Source organism: Callionymus lyra, chromosome 18 (assembly GCF_982586985.1).
Source record: "Callionymus lyra chromosome 18, fCalLyr1.hap1.1, whole genome shotgun sequence".
In the NCBI taxonomy this organism is placed as follows: Eukaryota; Metazoa; Chordata; class Actinopteri; order Syngnathiformes; family Callionymidae; genus Callionymus; species Callionymus lyra.
In genome coordinates this window covers 16,605,135-16,631,114 of record NC_141835.1, presented here as the reverse complement: position 1 = coordinate 16,631,114, position 25,980 = coordinate 16,605,135, and the positions used below count along the sequence as shown (strand labels likewise).

Below are 25,980 nucleotides of genomic sequence, written 5' to 3'. Positions count from 1 at the left end.
CGACAGTAGAAAAAGTTTAGCGCCCCCTGTAGGCGAGATGAAAACCCAGCCAGAGTTCCGTCGTCATATGAAACCAGTTTATTTCGTATGATGCTAAAGTGAACGACTGGTCAGTAGAAAAATAGATTCAGTGAAACTAAAATGAGCGTCGATCTACAAACATGTTTTTTTTTTCTCTGTGAAACAAGAACAACGCAGACCTGCGAACAACACCAGCAAACCATTTACAAACCGAGGAGAGGAAGGTGCTAAATATGTACACGAGAAGTAGCTACATGAGCAGTGATGCAGGCTGGTCAGCTGGTCGAGCGCTTGCATAGACGCCGCCTACTCCAAGGGCGGCGGCGAGGAAGGCACGAACTCCTCCAACAGTTTCTTTTAAAGTCCATAGAAAAACAAAAAGTCATTCGCAACATTACGGACAAAAAAAAAAACAACAACTGTATCTCGTGACAAAAACCTTCAACGACCATCGAAAGTAAACAGACAAAAATTAATTATTTACAAATTCCCGATGAAATGAGCCGGAAACTTTCTCATCAACACTTATTTTGTTTTGTTCGCTATTCATTTGTTCTTTTTTCGGCACAGCATTGCATGGTTGTAGTTTACATTTCTGCTGTGTCAGATAAATTCCTGATCCGGTTTTGTTGACTCTGATTGGACCTGGTCATGTGATCGCCCACACGTTCTCACGCAAACAAAGATGACAGCGGTAAACAATGCTACAACTCCGACCTCATCTTTATATCAAAGTGCAACTTAACGAAATCCATTCTTTCGGATCCAAAATGCTGAATTTGAGGAGTTCACAGTGAACGGAACAGTCGGGTGACATCATAAAGCGTTCCCACTAAAGGAACGTTCGGGCTCGGAATCGGAGCCGATATGTACAGAGACCAAAAGCAGGAACGGTACAGAGTTGTTCCGGACCGCACACACCTGACCCGCGCCTCGACCCCACCTACTCCCCCTTGTGATTGGTTGCCATGACAGTTGGCGCTGCGAGACTTCTGCCTTGCAGCGCCAACTGTTTGAAAAGCAACCTGGTTACACGGATGATGACCTACTTCCTCCAGGATCCAATTTCTGATGCCTGTGATGGGGTCGCCCAGGACCACGGATGAGTCGAGAAGGTGGTGGGGGGGGGGGGGGGCTGCAGGGTGGAACTCGGAGTCTAACTGGGACATGTTTATTTTGATCCAGACCGTGTGCTCTTGTTTGGGACTTGTAAACCGGGACCGAGTCGGAATCATAAAACAAGCTTTGTTGAAGGTGTCGGGCTTTGTTTCCCTCGTTCGTCTTCCACCTGGTTAAAAATAAACGTTTTAAACTAGGATCGTCACCAGCTTCAAGCTTGGCTGGGGTAACTCAAAAAGTTTAGCGCCGTTACGAGGTTAGCAAACACACAAATTGCGAAACTAATTGTAAACTTCATTTTAAGATTTTCTGTTGCGCCAATTCATTCATCAGAGAGTCAAGAGAAAAGCTAAGCTAGCATTAACCATCTTAGCTTTTAAAGTTGTCGGTACGATTTACGAATACTTAGTTAAACTCTTCTGAGAAATAGCAAACTAGCAAACATGTGACCGTCTCCAGAAAACAAAGGTTTTCTCATTGAAATGTAGGAAGTCTATATTAGGACGACCGGTGTTTAAGCAGGCGATGCTGGGAATAAATATTTTGTATTGTGAGCAATAAGTGCAGTTAACCTCCGATCCACCAGTGGGCGCACTAGATTGTACAAACAACTGTGTAAAGTGGGTGAAATGTAAACAAACAATTTACTGCAGATTCGCTCAACAAACTTGGGGGGGGGGGGAGGGGGGTGTACAACAAACGCTAGAAACAAATGAACACAAAAGGTCATTGTTGGTGTATCGCAGGCGTGTCAGTTCAACGGTTGCCGGGGTGATTACGCTACATGAAATGTGCTGACCTCAGCAGTCAATGAGAAGAAAAATCGAGTCCCCCTGCGGTGAGGATGATGGAGGTAGGACTGAAACCCTCAAGACCACCCGGGGGGGGCGCCACATCCCTTATAACACACACTCACACGAACACACAACAAACACACGCGTAGTGCAGAGCCGCCTCCCGTTCCCTTTAGAGTTAAAGTGCAGATTTCTTGTAGGTGTAGTCTGGCTTGCTAGGGGACCGGCGGTCTCTGACCACGTCCTCGCTGACACTGTTCCTGTGGCTCTGCTGATGTGCCCCTGAGCTTGACGACTCACCCACAACCATCTCCTCCTCCCTCGTTCCCGGGTGCCCCCCCTCGTAGCCGTCCATGTTGCCGCTGGGGGAGCGCAGGTGACCCAGGCCGTGAGTCAGGTCGGTCTCATTCGAGCGGCCTCTGGAAAAGTGCCCCATCCTTGGCGGTACGCCGGACGGGCTGGCGAGACCGCCGTCGTGCCTCTGAGAGGTCATGCTGAGAACGTCCAATCGTAGCGGGTCAGGAGGATTACGCCCGTGCGGGTGACCCTGAGAGTCGGACAGGTAAGGGGGAGGGTAGGGGCTGGTCGGGGGGCAGCTGTGGCTATAGAGGTCCGGCCCTGGAAAAGAGGGCATGGGGTGCGTTGAAGTCGGGGTGGCCGGGCGACAGGAGAAGTCGTAGAGGTCCGGGAACTCGGCCTGAGCCTCCAGCTTGGGTTCAGGGGCGTGTCGTTTGCACGAGTGTCCGTGTCCGGGGCCGTGTCCGTGGCTGAGGCGTATCGAGGGACACGGTCCGTGCGGGAGGTGGTGAGTAGGGGGTCCCATCGGACTATGAGGACCGTCCCGGGCCATGTCTGCCATGTGCTGCTCCCTCAGCGTCATGACAGAGACGCCCAGCGCGATGTCGGGCATGAACTCCCTCATCACCGGCTCCGTGTTCATCTGAAACACAAGCAGGTCACATGACAAACCAGACCGACGGATGCTCTCAAAACTCAAGTCACGGGCCGAACACAGAGGAGTGATCTTAGGAAGTGGATCAGTACCATCAGAATATTGAAGGGTCGAATTTAACATTAGAAATGTTATTTTTAAGTTAAAACAAATAATTTTATTGAAAGATTTTTTTTTAAATTTTGAACAGTTACAACATTTTTGAATATAAAAAATATATATTTTAATTCAATATAAAACTGTTGGTACTGCTGACAGGCAGTTACATAAAAAAATCTGATGATTTCGAGTTTTTTTAATCTACATTTGTACTGTAGCGTGTGCACGTGTTCTAATGGCTCTAGCTTATTTAGTGTTTTTCTATGTTTCTTTTCAGCAACTAACACAGAGTTACAAAAATTACACACCACAGATTGGAATAGAATGTGACGCAGTGTTACAGAGTCAACTTAACCACCAGGAGCAATCAAAACTTCTCTGTGCCTTTACACCCTGATGTTTACTGTTGTTGATTTTTTTTTTTAGAATCCCTTATTAGTCCCGCGAGGGGAAATTCAGTAGTGCTTTTGACAGCCATTCACACATACTGATGGGAGTAGGCTGCACACCTGCGCCAAGTCTACCATCAGGAGCAATCAGGGTAAAGTGTCTTGCTCAGGGACACAACGTCTGGAGCTGGGATTGAACCTGCAACCTTTTGGACTGCAGGCAACCACTCTACCATCTGAGCTATAATTATCCTCTATCTAGGAAAAATAAAAGTATATCAAATAAAAAATATATATTTAAATGCTTAAATAAAAAATAATAATTATTTCTTAAAGTTTTGACATATTCAACAGTTCATATTCTGATGGCACCAATATTCTTCCGAGGTATCAGTCTGTTTGGAATCTTGAATGCTAACGCTAACATAGATACGTATGCTACATGTATTATTTTGACGACCCATGAACTCCAAATTATAATTGAAGGTTCAAATTCTGATCCTAAGTTGGATTTCATGGTCATTGCTCCACATTTAAGGAATGTTTTTTGCCTGATGCTCACCACGAGGGGTCTCGACAAACCGGCACTCACCGCTTGTTGCTCGGAAAGCAAAGCCCGGCTCAGAACCTGGGTGTTGGTGCAGTCGGGGGGCTGAGGTCTGGGCACCGAGGAGAACTCTGAGCCACCATGCTTGGCTACCGTGTGCCGCTGGATGAGGGTGCGGTTGCAGGGGTAGGAGAAGGAGCGGGTGGGGGTGGGAAGGGGCACGCGGGGTCGCCAGGCGCCCTTGAGCTGTGCACGGTTGGGTGTGGCGGGCGGGTGGTAGGGAGGAGGTGGGGGAGGCAGGGGCGGGTGGAAGCCGGCTACTCCCTCCAGCTCGGTGAACATGCTATCCATGGCCGGGCTGCTGTTTACCCGGCAGCGACCCACCTGGCGCAGCGCCAGAATCGGACTCTCGTCTCCGAAGCGTTCGTCTGGGAAGAACTTGTAGGGGTTCTGGAGAAGAATCAGGGGGGGGTTAGAGAAGCTCGACGAGCTGGTACCACACCTGGTCCTACCTGCAGCAGCTCGGTGGCTCCGTCGGCGAGGCCGAACTCTCGGAGAACCCTGAGCTGCAGCTCGTAGCTGACGGTGGCTCCCTCGCCACAGTTGAGGGCGTACGCCCGCTGGACCTGCTCCATGTGTCGGATCTCCTGCAGGCGCCGGATCATCTCCCTCACCACCGACAGCTGCGGCACTGAAACACACACTTGTTTAGACTGAGCCGCAAAATTATTCATGGCCTTCGTGACTCTGCCCTCTTACTCTCGGTCTTCTTACTGGTTCCTCTCTTACCTGGGATCTCGTTCGCCACCACCGACGGCGCCGCGGACGAGTTGACCGAGATCTGCTGGTGGTTGATCATGTGACAGCACTGTGGCACGGCGTTGTTGACCATGTAGAGCGTGTCAGGGACGTTCGACATGCGAACCATGCGCAGCCGCACCAGGTCCGTCTGCTCCACCATCATCTCGTCCAGCACCGACTGGGGCAGGAGGGAACGAGGAGTTAATACAGATTTAAGACTTCATGTTTACGTTTACATTGTTGTGAGCGAGAATTAAGTAGATGCGCATGAGACGAAACTTGATTCTATTATTATACTTTTACTTGGGAGGTGTATTTGCAACGATGTGGCAATATGTTACATATCACGATACAGAGGCAGCAATACGATACATTGCAATACTGTAGGAACAATATATATATTTGTACTATTGTCTGAGTTTAAGTCATAACTGCTATATAATTGGTTTTGAAACCAAAATATGTATAATCATCAGCATTAAAAGCTGCTGGAGTCGACTGTATCCTCTCGTCCTCAGTCATTCCAGCGATCCCGCAAGATTTCATTGTCCCTTTAGCTGCAGAGGAGATAATGACTGCTGCCAAATTAATAAACACTGAATATTTGCAAGTTAATTGTAAAATAAATAAATAAATCATATTATTTCATCTAATAATTAAAAAAATAAAAATAAAACATATAAGAACTAGGATAAAATAAATATGATTTGAGAGCCAAAAAACTAAATATACCTTTTTTGTTCCATTACTGTTTAACATTGATATGGTATCAAGAAAATTGCGATATTTAAATGTATCATATATTCTAAAACCCCTCAGTGGTGAACAATTACATTTCCTCAGGGGTCACATTTTAGTGTCCACTAAGCCAAAAAATAGAAAAGAGCAAAATGTAATCAGTTTAAATCACTACAAATTCTAAAATTATAGTAGTAAATAACTATATTAGTTTTATTTTATTTTGTATGACCTAGGGCAACAAACTCTTTTAATTAACAAAAGGGGAGGACAGAAGTCCTGGAACAAAAACCCTCATATTTAGAGACCTATAATGAATAATATAAATAAATGCATTATAAAATGGTAAGTTTCTACATGATCTCTGACCTCATCAGGTCCACATAAATACAGTCAATGAGCTGCATGTTATGGCACAGAGTTTGGTTCCTCATCACCAGCAGAGAACCAGATCCACACACCTTTGCCTCCTCCACATATGGCGAGAAGAGTCTGGGGCGCACGTAGATGCCAGCGTTCTTCTGTCGCAACCAGGCGTTGGCCTTTCCCTCCTCGGCCGTGGGCAGCATGTCGGAAGGAGGGGTGCAGATCAAACCCCTCTTTCTCTGTGGAGCAGAGGGTCACGTTAGGATGTGTGCGGCTCGCGACAGCGTGCTCGGTGCGGACTGACCGCGTCGCAGAGGACGTCGCTGTGAGGCGGCAGGATGTGCTCGTTGCGGATGAACGGCAGCAGAGGAGACAGGATCTCCTTCAGCTCCTCCACGTCCAGGTCCCGGCGCTTCACCCCTCGCTTGTTCACGCTGTGAGCCGTGCCGCTCAGCAGGTTGGGTTCTGGGATGGAATATCAGGTGAGAAGGAGGAAGCAACACGAGAGTGAAAGACGATGGAAAGTCTTCAGTCTGATAAACAGAGCGTCTTTAGCTCTCTTGTGTGGAGCTGCTCCATGTTTGCTTTGTTCAGAGTCCAATTTGGACGGAGCCATTAGAGGAGGGGGAGGGAGGGAGGAAGAGGAGGTAATTACAGAGTACATTATCTTACCCCTGTCTGCCATCCTCTTTATCAGCTGCTGCTCGCCCCACTTAACCACATACTTGAGAATGTCCTGCTCGCTCGCCTGCAATGACACCAGAGGAGAGTGAGAAGGAGTGATAGAGGGTCGAAGGAAGGAGAATGGAAAACACAGATAAAGAAAGTGTGTGAGAGAAGAAAGTTGGAGGCATGAGAGGACAGCAAGAAGGGAAACAACAGAGAGGGAAGTAGGAGACGATCGAGGACGAGAACAATGAAAGAGGGAAAAGGTCAGAAAAAGGGAAGATGAAGTTATGGCAAGAGGAGGATGAGAGAAAACCAAAGAAAATTAAAAGTGTGGTGATGGTGAGAAGGGGGCGTGGAAGAAGATGTGGGACACAGAGAGGAATTTATGACAGATAGCCAGTGAAGACAGGATTAAGGGTGGATGGAGGAAGTATTAGAGCAAGAGAAAAAGAAGGTGGAACAGACAGGAGGAGGTTGGGAGAGGAGACAATTTGAGAGTAGATAGTCAGAGAGAGACAAAATAGGATGTAGGACTAGAAACTAGGACAGACGTGTGAGCAAACATCTACTGCGAGTCTCACCTGCAGATAGTCGGACTGGATGGCACCGAGAAGATGCTCCTTGCCGAGTTCGTACAGGACGTCCGAGCTGACCACCTGGCTGAACTCCTCGCACAGGAAGTGCATGGCCTGCCGGTGGACCCACTTGGAGCCGTACGGCTGCGAGCTCCACTTCAGGATGGGAACCAGCGAGTCCAGCGCCAGGCTCTCCACGATGATGTCCTCGCAGCCTGAGACAGAAGAAGTCACGTAAGAAACCAGCCCGACGCTCGACCTGGTGACTCACTGGAAAAGCTGCATATGTCTCTGACCCAGACCACCCTCCCTCCTCTCTCTCCCTGCCTCCTCTCCCCCACATCCTCCTTAAGTGTGTTTCTTAAATCAGGGCACATACCAGAACAGCAGGCAGCGGTTTCGCTCTGTAACACAGCGGCCCACAGAAATGCTTTGATACGAGTGTGGATGGTGAGAAGCTGTTGCAACAACACCAGCGAGCAGGAAGTCTACTCAGAGGCCTCAGAGTCGATGAGAAAAAAAAAAAATGACGTCCTTTCTGGTCGGACCGTCAACAAACAAACCAGCTGAGACGCGGGGGACGTCCACTCAAAGCCTCTCTGGACCGACTCGACTTCCTCATTCCAGAAATTGTCAAGTCAGATTTATCACTCCTCCTCAAGGACACTTAACTTTAGAAGGGAACCAAGCTTCTATTTTGACAACTAAACCTTCAGATGTCTACACTATCAATACCCGGCATGCTCCCTTGGTGGACCCCATTAGGGGATGAGAGGATACATTCGACTCCAGCAGCTTTTAAAGCTGATGTTTAAGCACATTTTGTTTGTTTTTTATAAACAAACGAAAGCCGTTAAAACTTAGTGAAGCCCTAGAATCCAGCATCGCTCATCCTAAAAACTAACAGTGTTAGACCTTAAAAGATTTAAAAGAAGGGAATCACACGTCTAAACTCATGGGTTACTGATCTGAAATGATCAAAAGAGACACAAGACATAAATAGAAAAAAAGAATACTCATTAGATGAAGGAAAAAACAGACTTGGGACTCGCTCGACTAGGACCTAAAAGAGAAGACTTGGTGACAGAATAAGTAAGAAATAGTGTTAAACTAGTCAGTCTCATTGTGACCTGTTAAACTTGTTGAGCCTGTGTAGACCAGTCAAACTAGCACAGACTTTGCAACCAAAAAAGTCCAAAATGGACTGGGTTTCACATTTGAAAAAAGGAAGTGGGAAATAGAAAGGTATCCTCTAATAGACTTGTAGGAAGTCTGGCATAAACATGGAACTAGGAAGACAAAATTCTAAACTATAAGTCGACTTGGTAAGGTTTATCGTCACCACAATGCATCAAAACAAACAAACCTTCCCAGAGTTTCCCACCACTTGAAATTACAAGTGAGGATAATTGAAGGTCTTTAATTAACCCGTGGGCATGTATTTGGAGTGTGGGAGGAAACCAGAGCACCGGAGGATACCCACACGAGTGCTGGGGGAATGAAAACAACTTCCGACTGAAGCCAAGAGTGAGACCATCATCACCATGGCTTGGATTTTCTCCTCAGCTAATGAGTGGAATGTAAATGGAGCAGGTCTGACAAAAAAAATAAATAAATAAATAAAAAGTCCAAATGCCGACCGTCTGTGGCTCGTCTCTCATCTCCCTGCATGTTCCGTGGCGTTCTCCCTCTTTTGCATTCTGCCTCTACAAAGAAACGATTGCCGCCAGGGAGCAAATAAACAGCTTCTCTGCTGCGTCAGATTCAGCGAGGAAGTGTTTTTAATTACGAGCAGGAGAATTGAATAATGCTATAGTCAAAAACATGTCGCACACTGCGTGGGGTCAACATTGCGCCGGAGGGGAACGAGATATCAGGCCGTTTAGAAACTGAAACATCACATTGAAAGATTCACAAGTCTGTGTGTTGGACAGGTGACCTGGATTTAAAGTATTATGAGCATGTTACACGCACACACAGCCTCTCCACAGGGCATTTGAAAAATCAATATGGCTTTTAATTTTGGTTAATATGGTGTCATCAAAAGGGCTGAGAGTCTTTGAGCGGGGTTGAAACCAGAACCACAGTCACCAGAGCCAGAGTGTGAGTCAGAGAGGAGGTAGGTCTGTGGAGTAGTAAGGAAGGGGGGAGGGGTACGAGGGCTCCATATGGGACCACTTCAGGGATAACCTATCAGGAATAACGTCTTTGTGTAAAACATTAAGGTTGTGAACGGTTGTCTAGTTGTCATGCTGAGGGTTGATGCATCTTGCATGTGGATGTTGTGGTAATAACTGCTCTATGCGAGTGCTTTTTGTGTTTGTGGTTGTCACTGTTATGGTGTTTTGGTTGGAGTGTGGATGTTATTGTGGTGTTTTGATCAAAGCTGGCTGAAATTGGTGACGTTTTGTTGGCGAGAGATGTTGTGTTGTTCCTTACTGTTGTTACGGTGATGGCCGTGTTTGTAGTGTCGTGGTTGACTAGCAGTGACAGCTGTTAATGGTAGTTATGGTGGTAATTATTCAGTTAGTGTTAACTGCTTTCATCTGTATTGAAACCAAATGTGCACAAAAATCAACTTTAAAAGCTACTGGAGTGGACTGTATCCTCTCGTCCTCAGTCATAGATGGGATCTTGCAGGATTTAATTGTTCCTATAGCTAATATTTGTATGGATTTATTGTAAAAAAAAAAAAATAACACACTTATTTGAAATACCAGAATCCGAAATAAGAAAATGTTATTGCCAGTGTTGGAATAATATAATAAAATAAGAGATATAACCATAAAATTAATTATTGATTAAAATAATATTACATTTAGCTAAACGATATTAACCATTAAATGTCTATAATGAAAATAGAGTAGGATTTGAAGCCCACCCAGGAAACGGATTAATTAAAAAAGATTTGCAAAAAATAAATGAATGAATAAAAACGATACATGGATGTTAAATATCGATATGTAGCTGGCAGAACCAGAAGTGGACCTCACGGAGGAAGAGAGCCTGTATGTGATGACATCAGGTTGAACTCAACCATCTCGCCACATTCCTCCACGGAGGCTTCATGGGAACTGATTAGAGCATCCCGGCTCAGCGGGAGGATAAAAATACCCTGCAGCATGGGGCGGTCGGGTGAGGGGTGGGAGATGACACTGCTGCTGCTGGAGCTGTCAGAAGACACCAGAGGGGAGCGAGGAGGTTCTGTCTGACCTGTCAACAAGACTGTCGTGAGAATCTTTGGGTTCTTTAATCTCTGGAAAAAAATGCTGCCACCGTTTAGATATACACTGGTTTTTCTTCATTTAAATCATTAGTCGAACTAAACAGGCGTATGGTGCCATCATGGAGCTGCAGCAACATTTGGTATTAACTCAGATCATCTGGTTGCTGTAGTGATGGGCAAAGTTACAGCGTCGGTGCCATTTGCTGATGATGCAGAGACACCGGTGTGTGTGTAGCTAGAATTTGATTGTTTTACACACCAAACATCCTATAATATTCAACTACCCCTTAAGCGGGAAGTCTTGTTGTAAATATTTCCACTAATTATCTGCAGGTCCAAACGAGATTAAAGAAAAACGCTGGAGGAGCTCAGACTTGTCTCCCGCTGGAGAACCAACGACTATGATTAGGCGTGACTGAGGTGTTCTGATCTCAGACCGTAGACGGACTGTCTGTTGGTGTAACGTATTCCGACACTGGAGCCCGGAACCATCTGGCCCTGCAGCCGTCCCAGATTGTTTGACATGTGTCTGAGCAGCAGCCCAATAGTTCTAGGCGTCAATATCCGTGTTTGCAGGGAGGAGCGAAGCAAATAAACGACACAAATGTGTTGGTAGCGAAGCTGTGCCAAACAACTAAAGCCAGATGAGAAGAGCCGTTAATGGGGAACATTTATAGTAATCCTTCTTCAGTTGCTCTGCCAGGGTGGCCCAGTGTCCTCCACCCAGGTGGACTAGAAGGACTTAAAACTCTCATACAGCTCATTCACGTTGACTTGTGTATTGTTATGAGTCACCGATGTTTTTAAGTTTGTCAGTAAACGGTCGATGGAAACAGTTCTTACCTTGAGCTAACATGCTGAACTCCAGAAACAGGGCGATGTGGTAGAGCTCCATGGCCTCTTCTGTACGGGTGCTGGCCCCTCTGCCTCCTGACACCAGAGCTTGAACCTCCCCCAAGCTCCCTGCGGAGGGACTGCCTCGCAGGACCAGGCTGAGCTCCACCACGTCCGTGTACATGCAGTGGAGGATCACCTGGACGTACTTCCGGGGGATGATGGATTCGTCCAGCACGATTCGGGTAGGGGTCTGGAGGGTCCGCTCCGTCATCTCCTCGCCAGTTCGGATACGCCTCTGCAGAAGGTTCCTAAAGAACGGCGAGCGTGCAGAGAGAATGGCTTTGTGGGCCCTTAGGTCCTCATCTGGGGTGCCAGGTCCTGCGTTTCCTCCTGGAACACCGGAAACCGGTCCAGCTGTGGCACCTCGCTCATTAAAACTCTCAACCATCTCTGAGTCCGAGGAGAAGCTGAGGAGGGCATCGTAGTAGCACATGAAGTCAAACAAGCCCTTCATGTCTGCCTCGAGAGAGTTTGGAGTCCCAAACTCCTCACTGAGCTGAACCAGCACGTCCACGTTCTGCAGTCGGGAATCTTCTGTGACCCCTGATCCGAACTCCCCGGTGTACAAGTACTGAAGTAGGGCAGAGAACATGGGCACGTCGATGCCCGCCGTCTCAATGTCCATGAGGACCTCAGCCCCGTAACCGGGAGAGGACGACAGCAGGGTCTTGAAAAACGGGCAGCGGGCCGCCAGAATGGCCCGGTGCGCCGGGAAACAGGTCCCCTGGAATATGAGGTCCACATCAGTGCAGTACTTGTGCTGATAGAGAGCGGCCAGGTCTCGGGGCAGGCTGGGAGCCTCCGCTCTGGCAAGGCTGGCCTGAAAGCTCAGCTCCTTCAGAGCGGCCGTGCCCTCGTATTCCTCCACCAAAGCCTTCGCGTCGCAGAAGTCCCACCCGGACAAGAGCTCCCGCATCTGCCGGGCATGATCGGCCGAGCGGCTGGACTTCCTACGCTTGATGAAGCGGCGCTTGAGGGTGGCCAGGCCCAGGCTCTTCTTCTTCCTGTCCGCCGGCCGCTCATGACTGTGATCCAGGCTGTAGAGCTTCGACTCCCAACTGTACCCATGCTGGGAGTACGCCGACGTCCCTGCGAGACACAGGAGAGATGAAACATTAGCTTCGAGTAAAGATCGAGTGGGCACCAGACTCCACTAGAACCCTTTGTTTTCTTCTCTCGAGTCACCTACTCACTCTATTTATGTAATATTAATAATGAAAATAATAATAATAGATACTTTATTGATCTCCGTAGAGAAATTCACATCCTTAGCAGCGCCTGTTACAGATAAACACATCTACAAATAACAAAATTCGAAAATACAATCCTCACACTTCTCCCGTTAGGGAGCACAGGATAGCTACTAAATATCCATTATGGTTGGCGGGTCATTTGACCTCTCATCTGATACTGGGATGACCCTTTCATATCTCATTAGATTAGCAGTATGACCAGCTTGACACATTCCCTGTTCATTGTGAAAGATGTTTGGTGTCAGCAGGTTAGCAGAAGAAAAAGGAGATAATATTTTGTAGATCAATATACGGACTGTCTGGCTCTTCACAAGGGTCAGTGAGTCAGGTGCGGTCCAGGGACAGCTCTACATTTATCAGAAGACAAACCCTTGCTCCGAACTCTCTCTGATGCAACCATCTTTGTCACTCCATCAACTTGCCAATTAACAGACAGAAGTGTCGGTCCCGCCTTGCGCTGCTCCATAAAACCATTTAAATAGTTTGGCACAATCTTTTCTACTGACTAAGAGTGGCAGTTGGCTACAGAGTGAAGGGGGAACGAAGAGCCAGTTCTACCGTGGAGCCTCTCTCTTCTCTCCACATCCATCACTGTGACCCAAATAGTGATCATTCTGATCTTGCCCGGGCACACTGGCACAGAACTCTGATCCAAAAACTCTGTCGCCGCAGGGAAGTGAGCGAGAAAGACTTAAATAACGACATGTATGAAAGAGAAACTTATCTTCCTGCTTCCCTAAACAGTGACGGTTTGTAAGGGAAGTCTGGAGGCAAATTTAGATGAAGGAAACCCCTCAAAAGTAACCCGGAGTAACCCCCAGACCAAACGGGGACAGCATATCGCTATCAAGTATTGGTGACAGCGCTGCTGGAATAGCCCCGGAGGTAAAAAAGGAAACCTGTTGTCGCGTCAATCAGAGATAAAATATTTGTGTATAAATATCCGAGGCTGAGGATCCGATTCTAAGCTGTTAACTGAGAACAGCTCGGGTGATGATGGCCCACAGAGCGACATGTTTAATGTCAAATATTTATTTGAAAATAAAGAAAGTGTGATCCGATTGATTGTTATAGCAGTTGACCTCGTCATTCTCGCCTTTATTGACCCTTTTGATGAGTTAAATTTACAGAATCTCTAGTTACTCAACATTACTGTGTATTAACAGTTTACACAGGGGGGAAAACTTGAATGGATTATTTAACTCTACAACATAGTCACTCTTTAATGATACATTTGAACCAGTTAACATATTTAAAGCAGACATTTATTATTTACTTTTTCTGTTGACAAGTCAATTTCCTGATGTTTCAACTGCTGTACTAAATGATATTGAGCGACACTAGCCTTCTTACCAAAATGAAATCAGTTTTTCAAACTAAAGTGTTGGACTCACTGTATGTCAAACCAATTTTAAAACACAGCTCTCTCTTCATCTCTTGACAGCTGGTGATGTTCTGATGAAGCTTCATGAAGCATTGTCATTATCTTCAGGGCAGTCTTTGCACTATTTCCCTTTGTTTTGAACAAATGATGTTCTTCATGAAGCTTCATCAGCCCATAACTAGTTGCAACTAGTTGTGACAACTAGTTGCAACAGCAAGTAGATTTTTACTTTCACCATTAGAATGCGTTCTGCTAATGAGTCAGTTCTCTGGTTTCTGCTCCCAGTTTCAAGATAAGAAATAGATTTGATCATTATCGTCATTTAAATAGTATATGCCAAGTCCTCTTAGTAGTTTTAGTGTCAGAAGAACAAAATGTATGTTTATCTCTGACAGGGAGAATGAGTCAGATTGTAATATTGTCATTCTTGGAGGTTTGATCTTGCCTGATGATCTGTGTTTGTCCTCCTTCACCAACCACTCCCATCAAATTCCTTTCCTTCGACGTCAGTTTTTACTTTTATTGGAAGTCACTGAATAATATGTTCCTTAGCTCAACCTTTGCTGGCCAGACTTGGCCCCTTCGTTCTGGAGTTTGACATGTGGACCCAAGTATATGCGAGGAAGCTTTGGTTTTCATGTTTACAGATGAAGTTTTCGCACTGACCTATGAAAGTCTGGGACTGAGCGTTTCCCCCGAGCCGTGGAGCGCACGAGTGCGGGTAGCTGGATCCATTGGCCCCCATCCTCTGGTCTCTTCACTTGCTGCCTGGAGGCCCCCCCTCCCGCTGAGTCATTCTGCTCAGTCGCGATCCACCTCTCGGTCCTGGGTCAGACTGGGATCTGCTGAGGAGTCCTCGGAGCCCCGGGCCTGCTCTGCCATGCCTGCGGGGAGGAGAAACAGATGCCGATTCAATTTTTGATGATTGACTTTTTTGACGACTGATCACATCAAGACTGTTTGAGCGGAAAGATAAACTCTTGATGCCTCTTTATGTTAATGATTTTTGAAAATGAATTGATACAGTTGTTCCTCGTTGAGTTTTGATCAAACAAAACTTCACACAAAGAAATTATAATGGCTTTTAATCCTTTTAAGGCTTAAAATTAAACACATGTGAGCTTTGTTTGTGTGATAGTCATTTTATGGTTTAAATCTCAATAACGTGTGTATAAAATCAAAATTATAATCAAATTTATTTACAATAAACATGCAAATATTCACTGCGTTTGTTCATTTGTTGTGTTGCAATTAAGCATCTGGCCATTAGATGGCAGCATTCACTACGTCCTCCCCAGATAAAGGAGCAAAGAAATCCCGAAAGATCCTGGCAATGACTGAGGACGAGGATACAGTCGAGTCCAGGTGCGTTTAAAGTTTACGTTTGGAAACATTTTGGTTTGAAAACACATGAAAGTTACGACTTTGTGAAAAGCCATGCAGTCGGTCAATGTTGTACAACCAGAGTACTCAGGAAATACTATTAATATATTGTTGTCCTAGAGTTTTCATATAATCACATTATATTGTATCTTTGCTCACGTATCGTGATAATTACCGAATTGCCAGATTCTTGCCAATACAAACCCTTACGGATTAGTCTAAAATAAATGAACTCACTTAACTAAAAAAAACTGTATCTCGCTCCAAACTCGTCTCTTACTCTGGTCTCTTCTTCTCACTCCCTCTCTGTGAACCCATTACTGTATCTGTGTGTGTTTTTTTTTGAGAGAGATTTTCACTCATTGGTTCTGGTCTGAAAAGACAGAATCTCATAACAGTTGTGTCCTTTAGATATTTAGGAGTAGAAAAAAAACATCCCATGTAGAACGCTGAAGGTTTATGGTCTCCTACAAGGTCCAATGAATTTAACTCAACCCTCACACATCAGTATTCCAAACACTGAGCTTATGAGTCCTTGCCATTCAGTTGGGACTTTCTTGTGGCTCCCCCCTTTCCCTCTCCACTTTGTACTGTCCCTGGCCACAACAGGACAGAAACCAGGACACCTCATTAAGTGTTGTCAGCTGACCAGACCGGCAGCTTTTAGCTCCAACGTTCAGAGGAATTCAGTGTCACTGCTCGGTGCGGGGCGACTGGAGATTTTAGTTTACGGTGCCGATGAAGAGGGAGGTTGAGGTCTGAGTTCTGTTTCATCTCAGCCTACAACACTCATAAATCCCAGAGTCTGATGTCACAACCTCCCAAGCGGTCGATGGAGCCTGGTCGTCCTGCTGGGGCTGCGACTACAAACACTAAAGGCAACGTGTGCCAGAGCCTCCTATAAAAAACGGTTGATCTTTATTTCATTAGAAGGCTTCAAATGTGCGGTGTGTGTCTTCACAGGGAATTCATTTGGACAAAATTAGAAATTGGATTTGAATATGGAACAGAGCGCTGGAAGCCCTGGAGAGGATCGCGGCTGTGTTTGCTCTAGTGGGGGAAGGTGGGAGGAGAGAGGCTCCTCTGTGGACCACCAAAACAAAAGCAACCGACACACGTCAGACTGGAATTCAAATGAGAAAACCCAAACTTAACTTCGGCAGCATTACAGCATTACAGGATTTCCTTTCTGACTCACTGATCACAAAAGGATTCTCTGGAGTCATTTCAGGACATCAAAGTATCTTTTGAAACATTGAATAGATGTAAATGTTCTTGGCTTCATTTGGACAAACACTGGAATAGCACTAACAGATTGCATACCTCTGCCAAGGAGGCCATTTTAAATTAACTAAGGGTGTTAGAAAATATAGATAAATTGTGATATTCTCATCCACGGTGCTGTACTGATTAGGGCTGTGTATTGGCAAGAATCTGGCGATACAATACGCATCACATTAGGTGTGACGATACAATATATTGCGATGTATTGCGAGACTGTAGTAACAACGATATATTGTTTCGTTTAAAGATTCAATACTTTTTCTGGCTTTTACAGCAAATAAATGAGTATATACTTTCTCTAATCAAAAGTGAAAGTGCTTCTCAAAATATTAATAAAAATGTAAACTTACATTAACAATAAACAATGAAGTGCATTAACAGTCTCCAACAACCTGGAGCAACATGAAATATCCAGTATCTGTCAGTATGTAAACATAAGTTTTAAAAGCTGATGTTAAATATATATTTAACCTTTGAAATAAAATGTTATTTTAATTCAAAGTTAATTCATTCATTTTTTTGTAAAAAAAAAAAATTGATCTGATTTGATACGATTTAAAAGTAAGTTACTAAAGCATTTAACGGTGTGACAACTAAAGTAAACTTGTTAAATGTATTTTTATGTCATCATTGATCGTCCTGAAGTTTGTGAAATTTAAATTTAGAGCTGACGTCACACACATGAAACTCAGCGCTAACAGCCTTTATTTAACCAGTATTAAACCCACGCTCTCTATTTATTGCATCGAGGCAGATTCCAATGATGAATTCAACATCAACACTAACAAGAACGTTTGTTATTGTTGACTTTCACACGTCATGTCTAAAGAACAGCAAAGTTAACTGCTTCGCCTTCCTCGTTTCTTCGATCTGCTCACATTCTTTGTCGTGATGCGTCTTTAGATGTTTAATAAAGTTGTAGCATGATTTCTTCTCCTCCTCCACACCTCCGCTCACATCTTCACTGCAGCAGAGCCGATGCTGTGAGCTGCTGCTTCACCGGCGCAAAAATATTTATTTTTTTAAATATCGATACATTGCTATTGAATATCGATACAGTATCATGAATAAAAATATTGCAATACATCGTTATTTTCTTACACCCCCTTGTATTCATACTGTAGTCGACAGCACTGTATTGATTTTTTTTTAATTATGTGAATTGTTTTTCATGGTTTATAATTTGAAAATGTGTGTAAAATAAATAATTCCATTTTAACATTAACATGCAAATATTCCTGGTGTTTGTTCATTTTTGTGTTGCAATTAATTGCACAAGACTTGGTCCTGAACCTTGGCCATAACTAATGAACCATGGAGTTACACAACAGCAGATGTTTGACTGCCTAATTTATCTGTAGTATCCGTTTACTTGATTACCTCTGTACCCTCAGCTGAGCTGGTTCAAAATACTAATGGGCACTGAAGACGTTCTTGTCGGGTAAAAACGACCCGGATCAGCGCCTCGTTCAACCCCCCCATAGCCGTGACAATCTGCACATGAATGATTGATGGTGGCCGTGTGAATAATACATCTGTCCTGCCGGGCATTTTTCGGTTGTCCAGTCCAGTCCTGCAGGAGGGCCGGGCTCAAACAGGAAGCTGCTCTAAGTGAACAGTTTGAGATAGCTGCGAGGATGGCGAGCGCTTTGGGAATGTGTGTGTGGAGACAGATAGGTGGGGGGCAGGGAGTGTCTGCTGTCACCTCTCATTAGAGACGCATAGTCCAGATCGGCTGGCGTCTGCTTCCCCCGTCTGTCTCGCTGCCTCCTCTGCTCGCAACATACGAGAGAAACAAGACTCGAGAGCCGAGTCAACCGGAGCGGAAATGTGTTGCATTAACACCGGCCCTGACAATATTTGAATGAATACAGAGGTGTGAACTCATTGACAACATTGAGGACGAAACAGCAGAGGCTGGATGGCTCGAGGTCGTCTGCGGTCGTAAATAAACCAGGAGCTGAAAACATTCTGCCTTCAGAATCTCTGAGACTTTTAAGTTGCCCTGACACGCCTGGACCTCTTTGGAACATGTAGTAGCTATCAAATTGTACGTCCTCTTACTTCACCTTTTCTGAGGTCAGGTCACAGGGGCAGCAGAAGAAGGCAAGATGCCCAGATTCTACTCTCCAGAAACCCCCTAAGCAAGTATTCCAGAGTTAACTAAATATGGTAGGGTTTCAAGAATTCAAAATGTTCTGGATCTGCCTCAGGTCATCCTGCCAGTTGGACCCATTCCTTTGTCTAACACAGGGGTAGACATGCATTATTCCTATGATGAAAGGGGTCATTTTACATACCATGACTGTTGTGTAGGGATGGGTATCGTTTGATACCGGTACTGATGTCCCTGCACGATACTTTTTTTTTTATTCCAATTTTATAAGATCAAGTCAAACCAAAAGAAAATAGCACAACACATACTATAAAAGTTGAGCTGAATTTTCCAACTTGGTCAAATTTCCACTCAAAGCTGCTTTGTGTGAACTTCACACATCATATACTTCTTAGGTACAAAAACTTGGCATTGAAAGATGAAGTAAGTTTAAATTCTTGGTTGTGACGCAAAATAACCAAAGTTCGATACCCAGTCCTAAAAGGGGTTGTCACGACAACTGTAGGTTAAAGGAAATTAAGATTTTTTTTTATATACATTTTGTTTTTTAAATATTAAGATTTTTTTGGATCAAAAAATGGAGGAGAGGCTTAAGTTAGAGTTAAAATTGTAATGAATAAAAACTGTAAAGTAAGGAAAAAAGCATAAGGTTTCAACACGATGGTATGGATATTTTCACTATGGAGGATTTGGGTTCGGGGTTCATCGTTTGTGCTTGTTATATCAGCGTGAACCCCTTGACTGATGTACAAAGTAGGACCGTAGCACCTTACACCAGAAGCATTGATTCCCCATCAGCAGAGTGCCAGAAAGACAGAGCCGATCAATATCTTTAATTTCAGTGAACTCACTTGGACATAATGAATAGTCAGATCTATATTAACATTTTGGTTCTGTAACTGACTGGAACAAACGCTCCATCCCATCAGCTGCACAAACACCGGTTTTCCTCTCTGCGGGATTAACAAAGGATTACCTATCTTCTCTTATCACAGACGATGACGCCGCAGGATTGTGTGTCATTCGCTCGGTGAGCGCTTTTATCTCTGAATGATATGATGACATCAACGTCTTTCATGATCCTCTTTCTGGACCACGGTGGCTCAGAATTTGAGCCTCCAGGTAAACACATGAAAACATCCTTTCAACTCTTTTACCTTTGGGAACGGACATGACCGGTGTGTTACTTGAGTTGACTCCAAGTTTGTGTTGTGAGAACTAACCAGAGCTAGGGGTTATAAGCTACACATGGACTACTTCTTGACCTTTGACCAGTGTTCCATGTCATATCTGAATAGAATGTAACATGAATGTAGATTTTAACATGGCCAAGATGCCATCATAGAATAAAAAGCATGTCTCTAGTGCATGACTGCAGAAAACTGACCAGAAAATGTTTCCTTTGACTGAGAAAAATCTCTAAATTTAGGAAAATTATGTCACAATACGATCTGAAGCTTGTAATCCATGCGTTTGTGTCTTCTTGCCAGGACTATTGTAACATTTTATTTTCGTGTCTAAACAAGAAGGAGCTATCAAGCTTGCAGTTAATACAAAACTCTGCAGAAAGAATTCTGACCCGCTCTAGTAAGTAAGCAAGTAAGTAATTTATATTTATACGGCACTTTTCTAGAATAAGGTTACATTTCTCCGATCCTTAAATCTCTTCATTGGCTGCCTGTTTCTTTCAGGATAATTTTTTAATTCTGGTTCTTACTTTCAGAGCTATTCATGGTCAGGCTCCTCCTTACATCAGTGATCTGATCCAGCCTTACACCCCAGCTCGGGCTCTTAGGTCTGTGGATCAGAATCTACTGATGGTTCCGCGCACATTCTTCCGGACCAGAGAAGATAAATCCTTCCAGGCTTTGTGTGTATTAGGCTACTGACATTCTTATATGTGCAGGATTTTCCATGATTTTCTGGGACTCCTTTGTTTGTCTTATGTGTCCTGATCTTTTAAGTATATATTTTAACTGTATTGTTGGTGATTATATTAAGTGCTTTGGTCTAGAAATAACCATTACTTACTTACTGTATTGATGACAATAATGGCCTTACTGCTGTCTTCTTTTCCCCCCGCCCAATCAGTTTTGGCATAGTTGCTGGTCACACCCGTCTTCCATATGTCCTAATTCATTACAGCCTTGAACATCATTGTTCTCCAAAATTCTCGGTCTATCACTTCTTTATGTGTTCAAACCATCCGGCCTCGCTTAATTTTCACCAAACATAACCTTATCTCTTATGTTGTCCTTAATTTATCAACAGTGACAACCTTATTATCTTACAAGTGTTATAACTTCACTTTGTGTTTCTCATAGAGAACCTTACCGTTGTTGGCTAATCCGGTAAATACATTTAGCAAAGAAAAAAGAAATTGAGGTTAGTAAAGGTTAGCATTTCTGCTAGTGTCTCCCTTTCCAATGACTACATCAGTAATCGTCAGCCAATTTGACTTCTTTACTTGCAGAACAAACTTGGTTGCCAATCCAGTCAACAGAGACAAGGGAGCAGCAGCAAACATCAGAAAAGCAGAGTTGGTCTGGAAACAGCAAAGTGTTGACATGACTTAGAGAGACGAGGCTGAAGAAAATGGTCTGAGCGATGAGTCATGGTGGGCAGCCTCTGTATTAGACCGTCACACCACTGTTTAGACCGTCAGTCTCAACTGCTGGAACCAAAGTATTTCCCGGATTGAAAACATCCATGTTTTGATTCAGCCTGGTCGGAAAGTTTTCTACTCGACAGCAGACACGGATTATATTAGGTCAAGAGACAGTGGTGTACAGATAAATGATCTCTTGTTTTATTTTTTATAAAAGATAAACACAAATCTTGAACTGGGGTAGGGTTTTTCTGTTGTTATGTTACTAGCAGGTAAACATTGAATACACTGGGATTGTTGTTAGATAGTTATGAGTCAGTGTTCCTTGAATGTGACTGAATGAAAAACACCTTTTAAACACATTTTAAAATGTTCACTTTTACTTTCAATTACTACTTTCGGTCTACTCTTCCACCACACACAGATAATCATGCCACTGCATTACCTCATTTCTACAAATACCCATGAATCTTTAGACAAAAGAGCCATCTGAGGTCGTTCATGCAGGTGAACAGATGGTAAGTGTTTCCCCCGCTAATTCCTTAAACGCATCACGACAGCCAACATTCGGAGAATGCATGGCTGTCTTGGGAAACAATGGTCATCTATAGTGACCCGTCCACGCTTTTTGTGGAGAGCAAACAGCGCTCCGAGCAAACCCTGGGCTCACTTCGACCCTCGAGAGACAAGTACCAGCAAGAGCCCGCTCGGCCCTCTCACGGTCCTCGAAGCGTGAACTGCGGTAATGACATGTCATTATACGGCAACAAACACACCAACACAAATACTTGTCACGGTGAAATGATATAGCTGAACACAGAAGAAGCACTAAGAGCCAATGAGATGAGTAGGATCCAGGCTGAATTGATCTATGTGTCAACGTTAGAACTCTTCTAGAAGATGCTGGGGACCTGAAGTCACCGTGGACGCCATAGGAAAGCTAGTGGAATTCACAGTCATGTAAATGATACCAGTGTGAAAGGGTGCTTCAGCAACTTTGATCATTGACAGTGTTAAGTCTCTACTTAGTAGTCGTGCCTACCGTTAGGTTAGCCACAACGTTGTGTACGTGTTGTCCTTCTTGCCCATATAGTTAAGTAGTTAGACATTTCAAAGACAAATGAGCCTTAGCCTTACGTAGCCAAAAGCCTACAGAGACTGAGACAAGAGCCTACGTCGAAAATCATCGGCGAACAATAGGTTACGAGAGCGGAGTCCATTATGACGTAATGATGGGCTTCACTCTTACAGCCAGCTGTAAGAATGCCCTGCTTTGTTTATACAACGAGTCACTTGGAGGTGAAGACTTCTGAGATTGATGACACACGGTGACAAAACCTTGATGCTTGATGTGACCAATCACAGCAGAGTGGGTGTGGTTATGGTAAACACTGTTTTATCTCTAAAAAAGGACATGGGCTGTGCTTTAGCACATTTTCTAATATTAATATTTCAGTTTGAGTCTGTTTTGTGCAAACAGACACATACTGATGAGTACATTAGAGGTCGAAGATCTATTCAAATCAACACATTCGTTTCCCTTTAAGCCACATTGGCACTGCCACAACAGTGACAAAGATAAGGAGAATAATGTTTATGGCTGTACCAGTGATGGTATCTTGAAATAGATTATGCGTAACATCTATTATGTACCCAGGTAACCACAGTGTTTGTTGGATGATGACAGGCTACAGTATTCCACATATATAATGAGACCATGGGAAACACTGGACAAAGACGAGCTGGCGTTTTTAGACAAAACTAGGAAACTAATAAAGTTCAAACTACAGCATTAGTGGAATCGTTTCATCAATAAACCGCTTGTAAAGAAACAGAAATAAATGTTTATTTTGTTCGTAAACTTTAGGAGCAATTAACGCCGGGCCGTTGGGTTGATGATGATACTTGGGGCGAGTCTTTAAACCCACGGATTGTGTCGAATAGTTGTTTTCATCAACATGTGACGGGGACGTGAAGGAGTGCTGACTCTGGTGCAAGTAGTCACTAAACACAAATGCTGCTGACAACATGATAATCTCACCCGGTGGATAGTAAAGTAAAAGATTAGCCTCATCAACCATGGGATACTCAAGAGTAGTAAGGACATTTTTTGAAAAGTCTTTCATGTGGCCAAGTTCAACTTGGTGCAACTTGATGAAGTAAGTAATTAAGTAATTTTTATTTGTATAGCGCTTTTCCAGACCAGGGTCACAAAGCGCTTAAACAATCAAAACAATATTCAATAAAGTATATACTTTAAAAGGTCAAGATAAGACTGATAACACAACAGGAGTTCCAGAAAATCAAGGAAATGCCTGAAAAAATAAAAGCGTCTTAAGATGTTTCTTGAAGGAGTCAGTAGACTCCATCAAGCGCAAAGAGAGAGGAAGATCGTTCCAAATCTTAGGAGCAACAGCCTGGAAGGATTTCTCTCCTCTGGTCCTGAACCGTTTGCGTGGAACCATCAGTAGATTCTGATCCACAGACCTCAGAGCCCAAGCTGGGGTGTAAGGCTGGATCAGATCAGTGATGTAAGGAGGAGCTTGACCATGAATAGCTCTGAAAGTAAGAACCAGAATTTTAAAGTTGATCCTGAAAGAAACTGGAAGCCAGTGAAGAGTTTTACGGATCGGAGAAATGCGAGTTCTTCTACTTGAGCGGGTCAGAATTCTCGCTGCAGTTCTGAATCAACTGCAGGCGAGACAGCTCCTTCTTGTTAAGACATGAAAATAAACGGTTGCAGTAGTCCAGGCGAGAAGACAAACGCATGGATTACAAGCTCCAGATCATGTTCCGACAAAATTTTCCTAAATTTAGAGATTTTTCTCAGTTGAAGGCATCCAGGAGATTCCTTTCCATCACTGGTTCTGGTGAGAGTATCTCCTGGATGACTGAACTACAATCTCCAATTGACAGTCCAACACCTGTCGAAAAAAACTCTAAATGCTTTGTTCTTTTAAAATACCACTACTAAGCTGAACTGATGTGGTTACGATTCCACAATATCGTAAGATTTACGTTAAGATAATAACTACATACAAATAAAACACAAAACCTTACGATGATCCAGAGTAAAAAATAAAACGATGAACCACAGGTATACTCTGGTGACGAGCTGTATTGTTACTATGACACCATCCACAACTTCACGACGCCGAGGTAACACACAACTGATCAAATACACAACTATCATCATTACAGAACAACAAAGCAACAATGTCTACGAACCGATGACTTGTTTTATTGGATGACAACCAACCGTTAGCCACACGGTCAACGTAGGCTCCTGCAATAGTAGCTTCCACAGCCCGTATCGTCCGCTTCATACGAGTTCTATGTATCGCGATATAAAGGGCGATATAAAGGGCGATATAAAGGGCGATATTAAACGCAGCTCTGTAATTAGCATCACATCCTGAGAGGCTAAGCTAACACCTCCTGTCGCTCCTCACTTCACTCAAACACATTCAAATTCCACTCAAATGCAACGTGCTCGAGTAAGAGACTCACCAGGGAGTGGGCAGCCGTCATGGGTCGGGTTTTTTTCTCCGGTTCCGACTCTCCAGTTCGGGCAGTACTCCGACCCAAGTTGTCCCTGAAGAGGGAGAAAAAAGCAGCTTCTTTTCTCCCAACTCTGCTCGACGTCAGCGTCCTCTCTCGCCGCTCGGTTCTCAAACTTGCGTTGACTTTCCGCTGGTTTTCCCGACACCAGTGTCGCTCAACAACAAGTCCAGAGACGTTTTTTTTTATTTCTTATCTCGGTTCGATTCGGTAAATCCTCCCATTAGAGGCACGACGCCTTGTTGGATGCTTGTTATGGCCTATCCCAACGCCAGCCACGTCAAGTCAACTACTGTCGGCGTGAACTTCTGCTCTGTGTTTTCAAAATAAGATATTTTAACGTTTGTGTTGAAAATGTTATTGCTTCGCGAATACTGTATATCTTTCTACTTATTTTATATTTGTTCAAAAATGAAGTGTTTTGAGTTTTCCTTCTCGTTAATTAAATAAGGTAAAAAAAAATAGTAAGTTATTTGCTTGTCAAATGTTTCCATCATAGTAAGACGTCAGTAAAAAGCCAGACTTCATTTAGTTTAAATTAAACAGTGCGATAAACAAGTCAATGACCACAATTTCGATCCATCTTAGAAACTATTATTTTGAAGGCTTCTGTTGCTTCCGTGAGCTTTACGCTTCTCACCGTGGAACGCAGTGTCGAGGCCAATACACAGAGCGCCCTCTGTCGGATATTAGCAAGCAGTGACGTGTCAGCGGTAATAAAACTTTAATTAATTAGGAAAACTTTGAATACACGTTTGATTGTTTTTTTGCGAGATGGCGTCATATTGTGAATACTGGTCCAATGGAGTCCCCGACCCTCAACAGCAGGTCTCATAATATCATCTTTAACAACAACATGAAGAACCACTTGTGACGTCTTAGTATGTTTTTGTCATATTATTATGCATTGATAACAAAAACTACAACAAACTACCTCGTAATTTAATAAGTTAAGCGACTATATAAGGTAAGGTAAGGTAAGGTAAAACTTTATTGATCCCTCAGGAGGTCTCCTTTGGGAAATTGTTTTTTTCCAATAGCCAGCAATTTTTCATAAACAATAAAAAATAATACATAAAAAATAAAATAAGAAGAAGAACATAAAGAGAAAGAACAAGATGACCCAATCTAAGTCTAAAGATAAAGACAAAGAACATAGGTAAAAAACAACAAAACAAAGACAAAGGATACACAGACT

General features: G+C 43.9%; 1 protein-coding gene across 2 annotated transcripts; it reads right to left on the bottom strand.

Moving 5' to 3' along the window:
• Positions 1–1,765: 1,765 nt before the first annotated feature.
• On the bottom strand, positions 1,766–25,053 carry btbd7 (BTB domain containing 7). 2 transcript variants are annotated; one of them, XM_087779480.1, is made up of 11 exons: positions 24,732–25,053; positions 14,497–14,714; positions 11,140–12,282; positions 7,077–7,285; positions 6,499–6,574; positions 6,131–6,291; positions 5,922–6,065; positions 4,711–4,900; positions 4,434–4,612; positions 3,967–4,371; positions 1,766–2,874 (listed from the first exon to the last, which is right to left on the bottom strand). In XM_087779480.1, exons 2-11 carry the CDS (start codon positions 14,573–14,575, stop codon positions 2,113–2,115), a joined length of 3,348 nt encoding a protein of 1,115 aa, XP_087635606.1. In that variant the 5' UTR covers positions 14,576–14,714; positions 24,732–25,053; the 3' UTR covers positions 1,766–2,112. The 2 variants fall into 2 exon arrangements, with proteins under 2 accessions (XP_087635606.1, XP_087635607.1); XM_087779481.1 differs by having other exon boundaries at positions 4,306–4,371.
• Between the last annotated feature and the right edge of the window lie 927 nt (positions 25,054–25,980).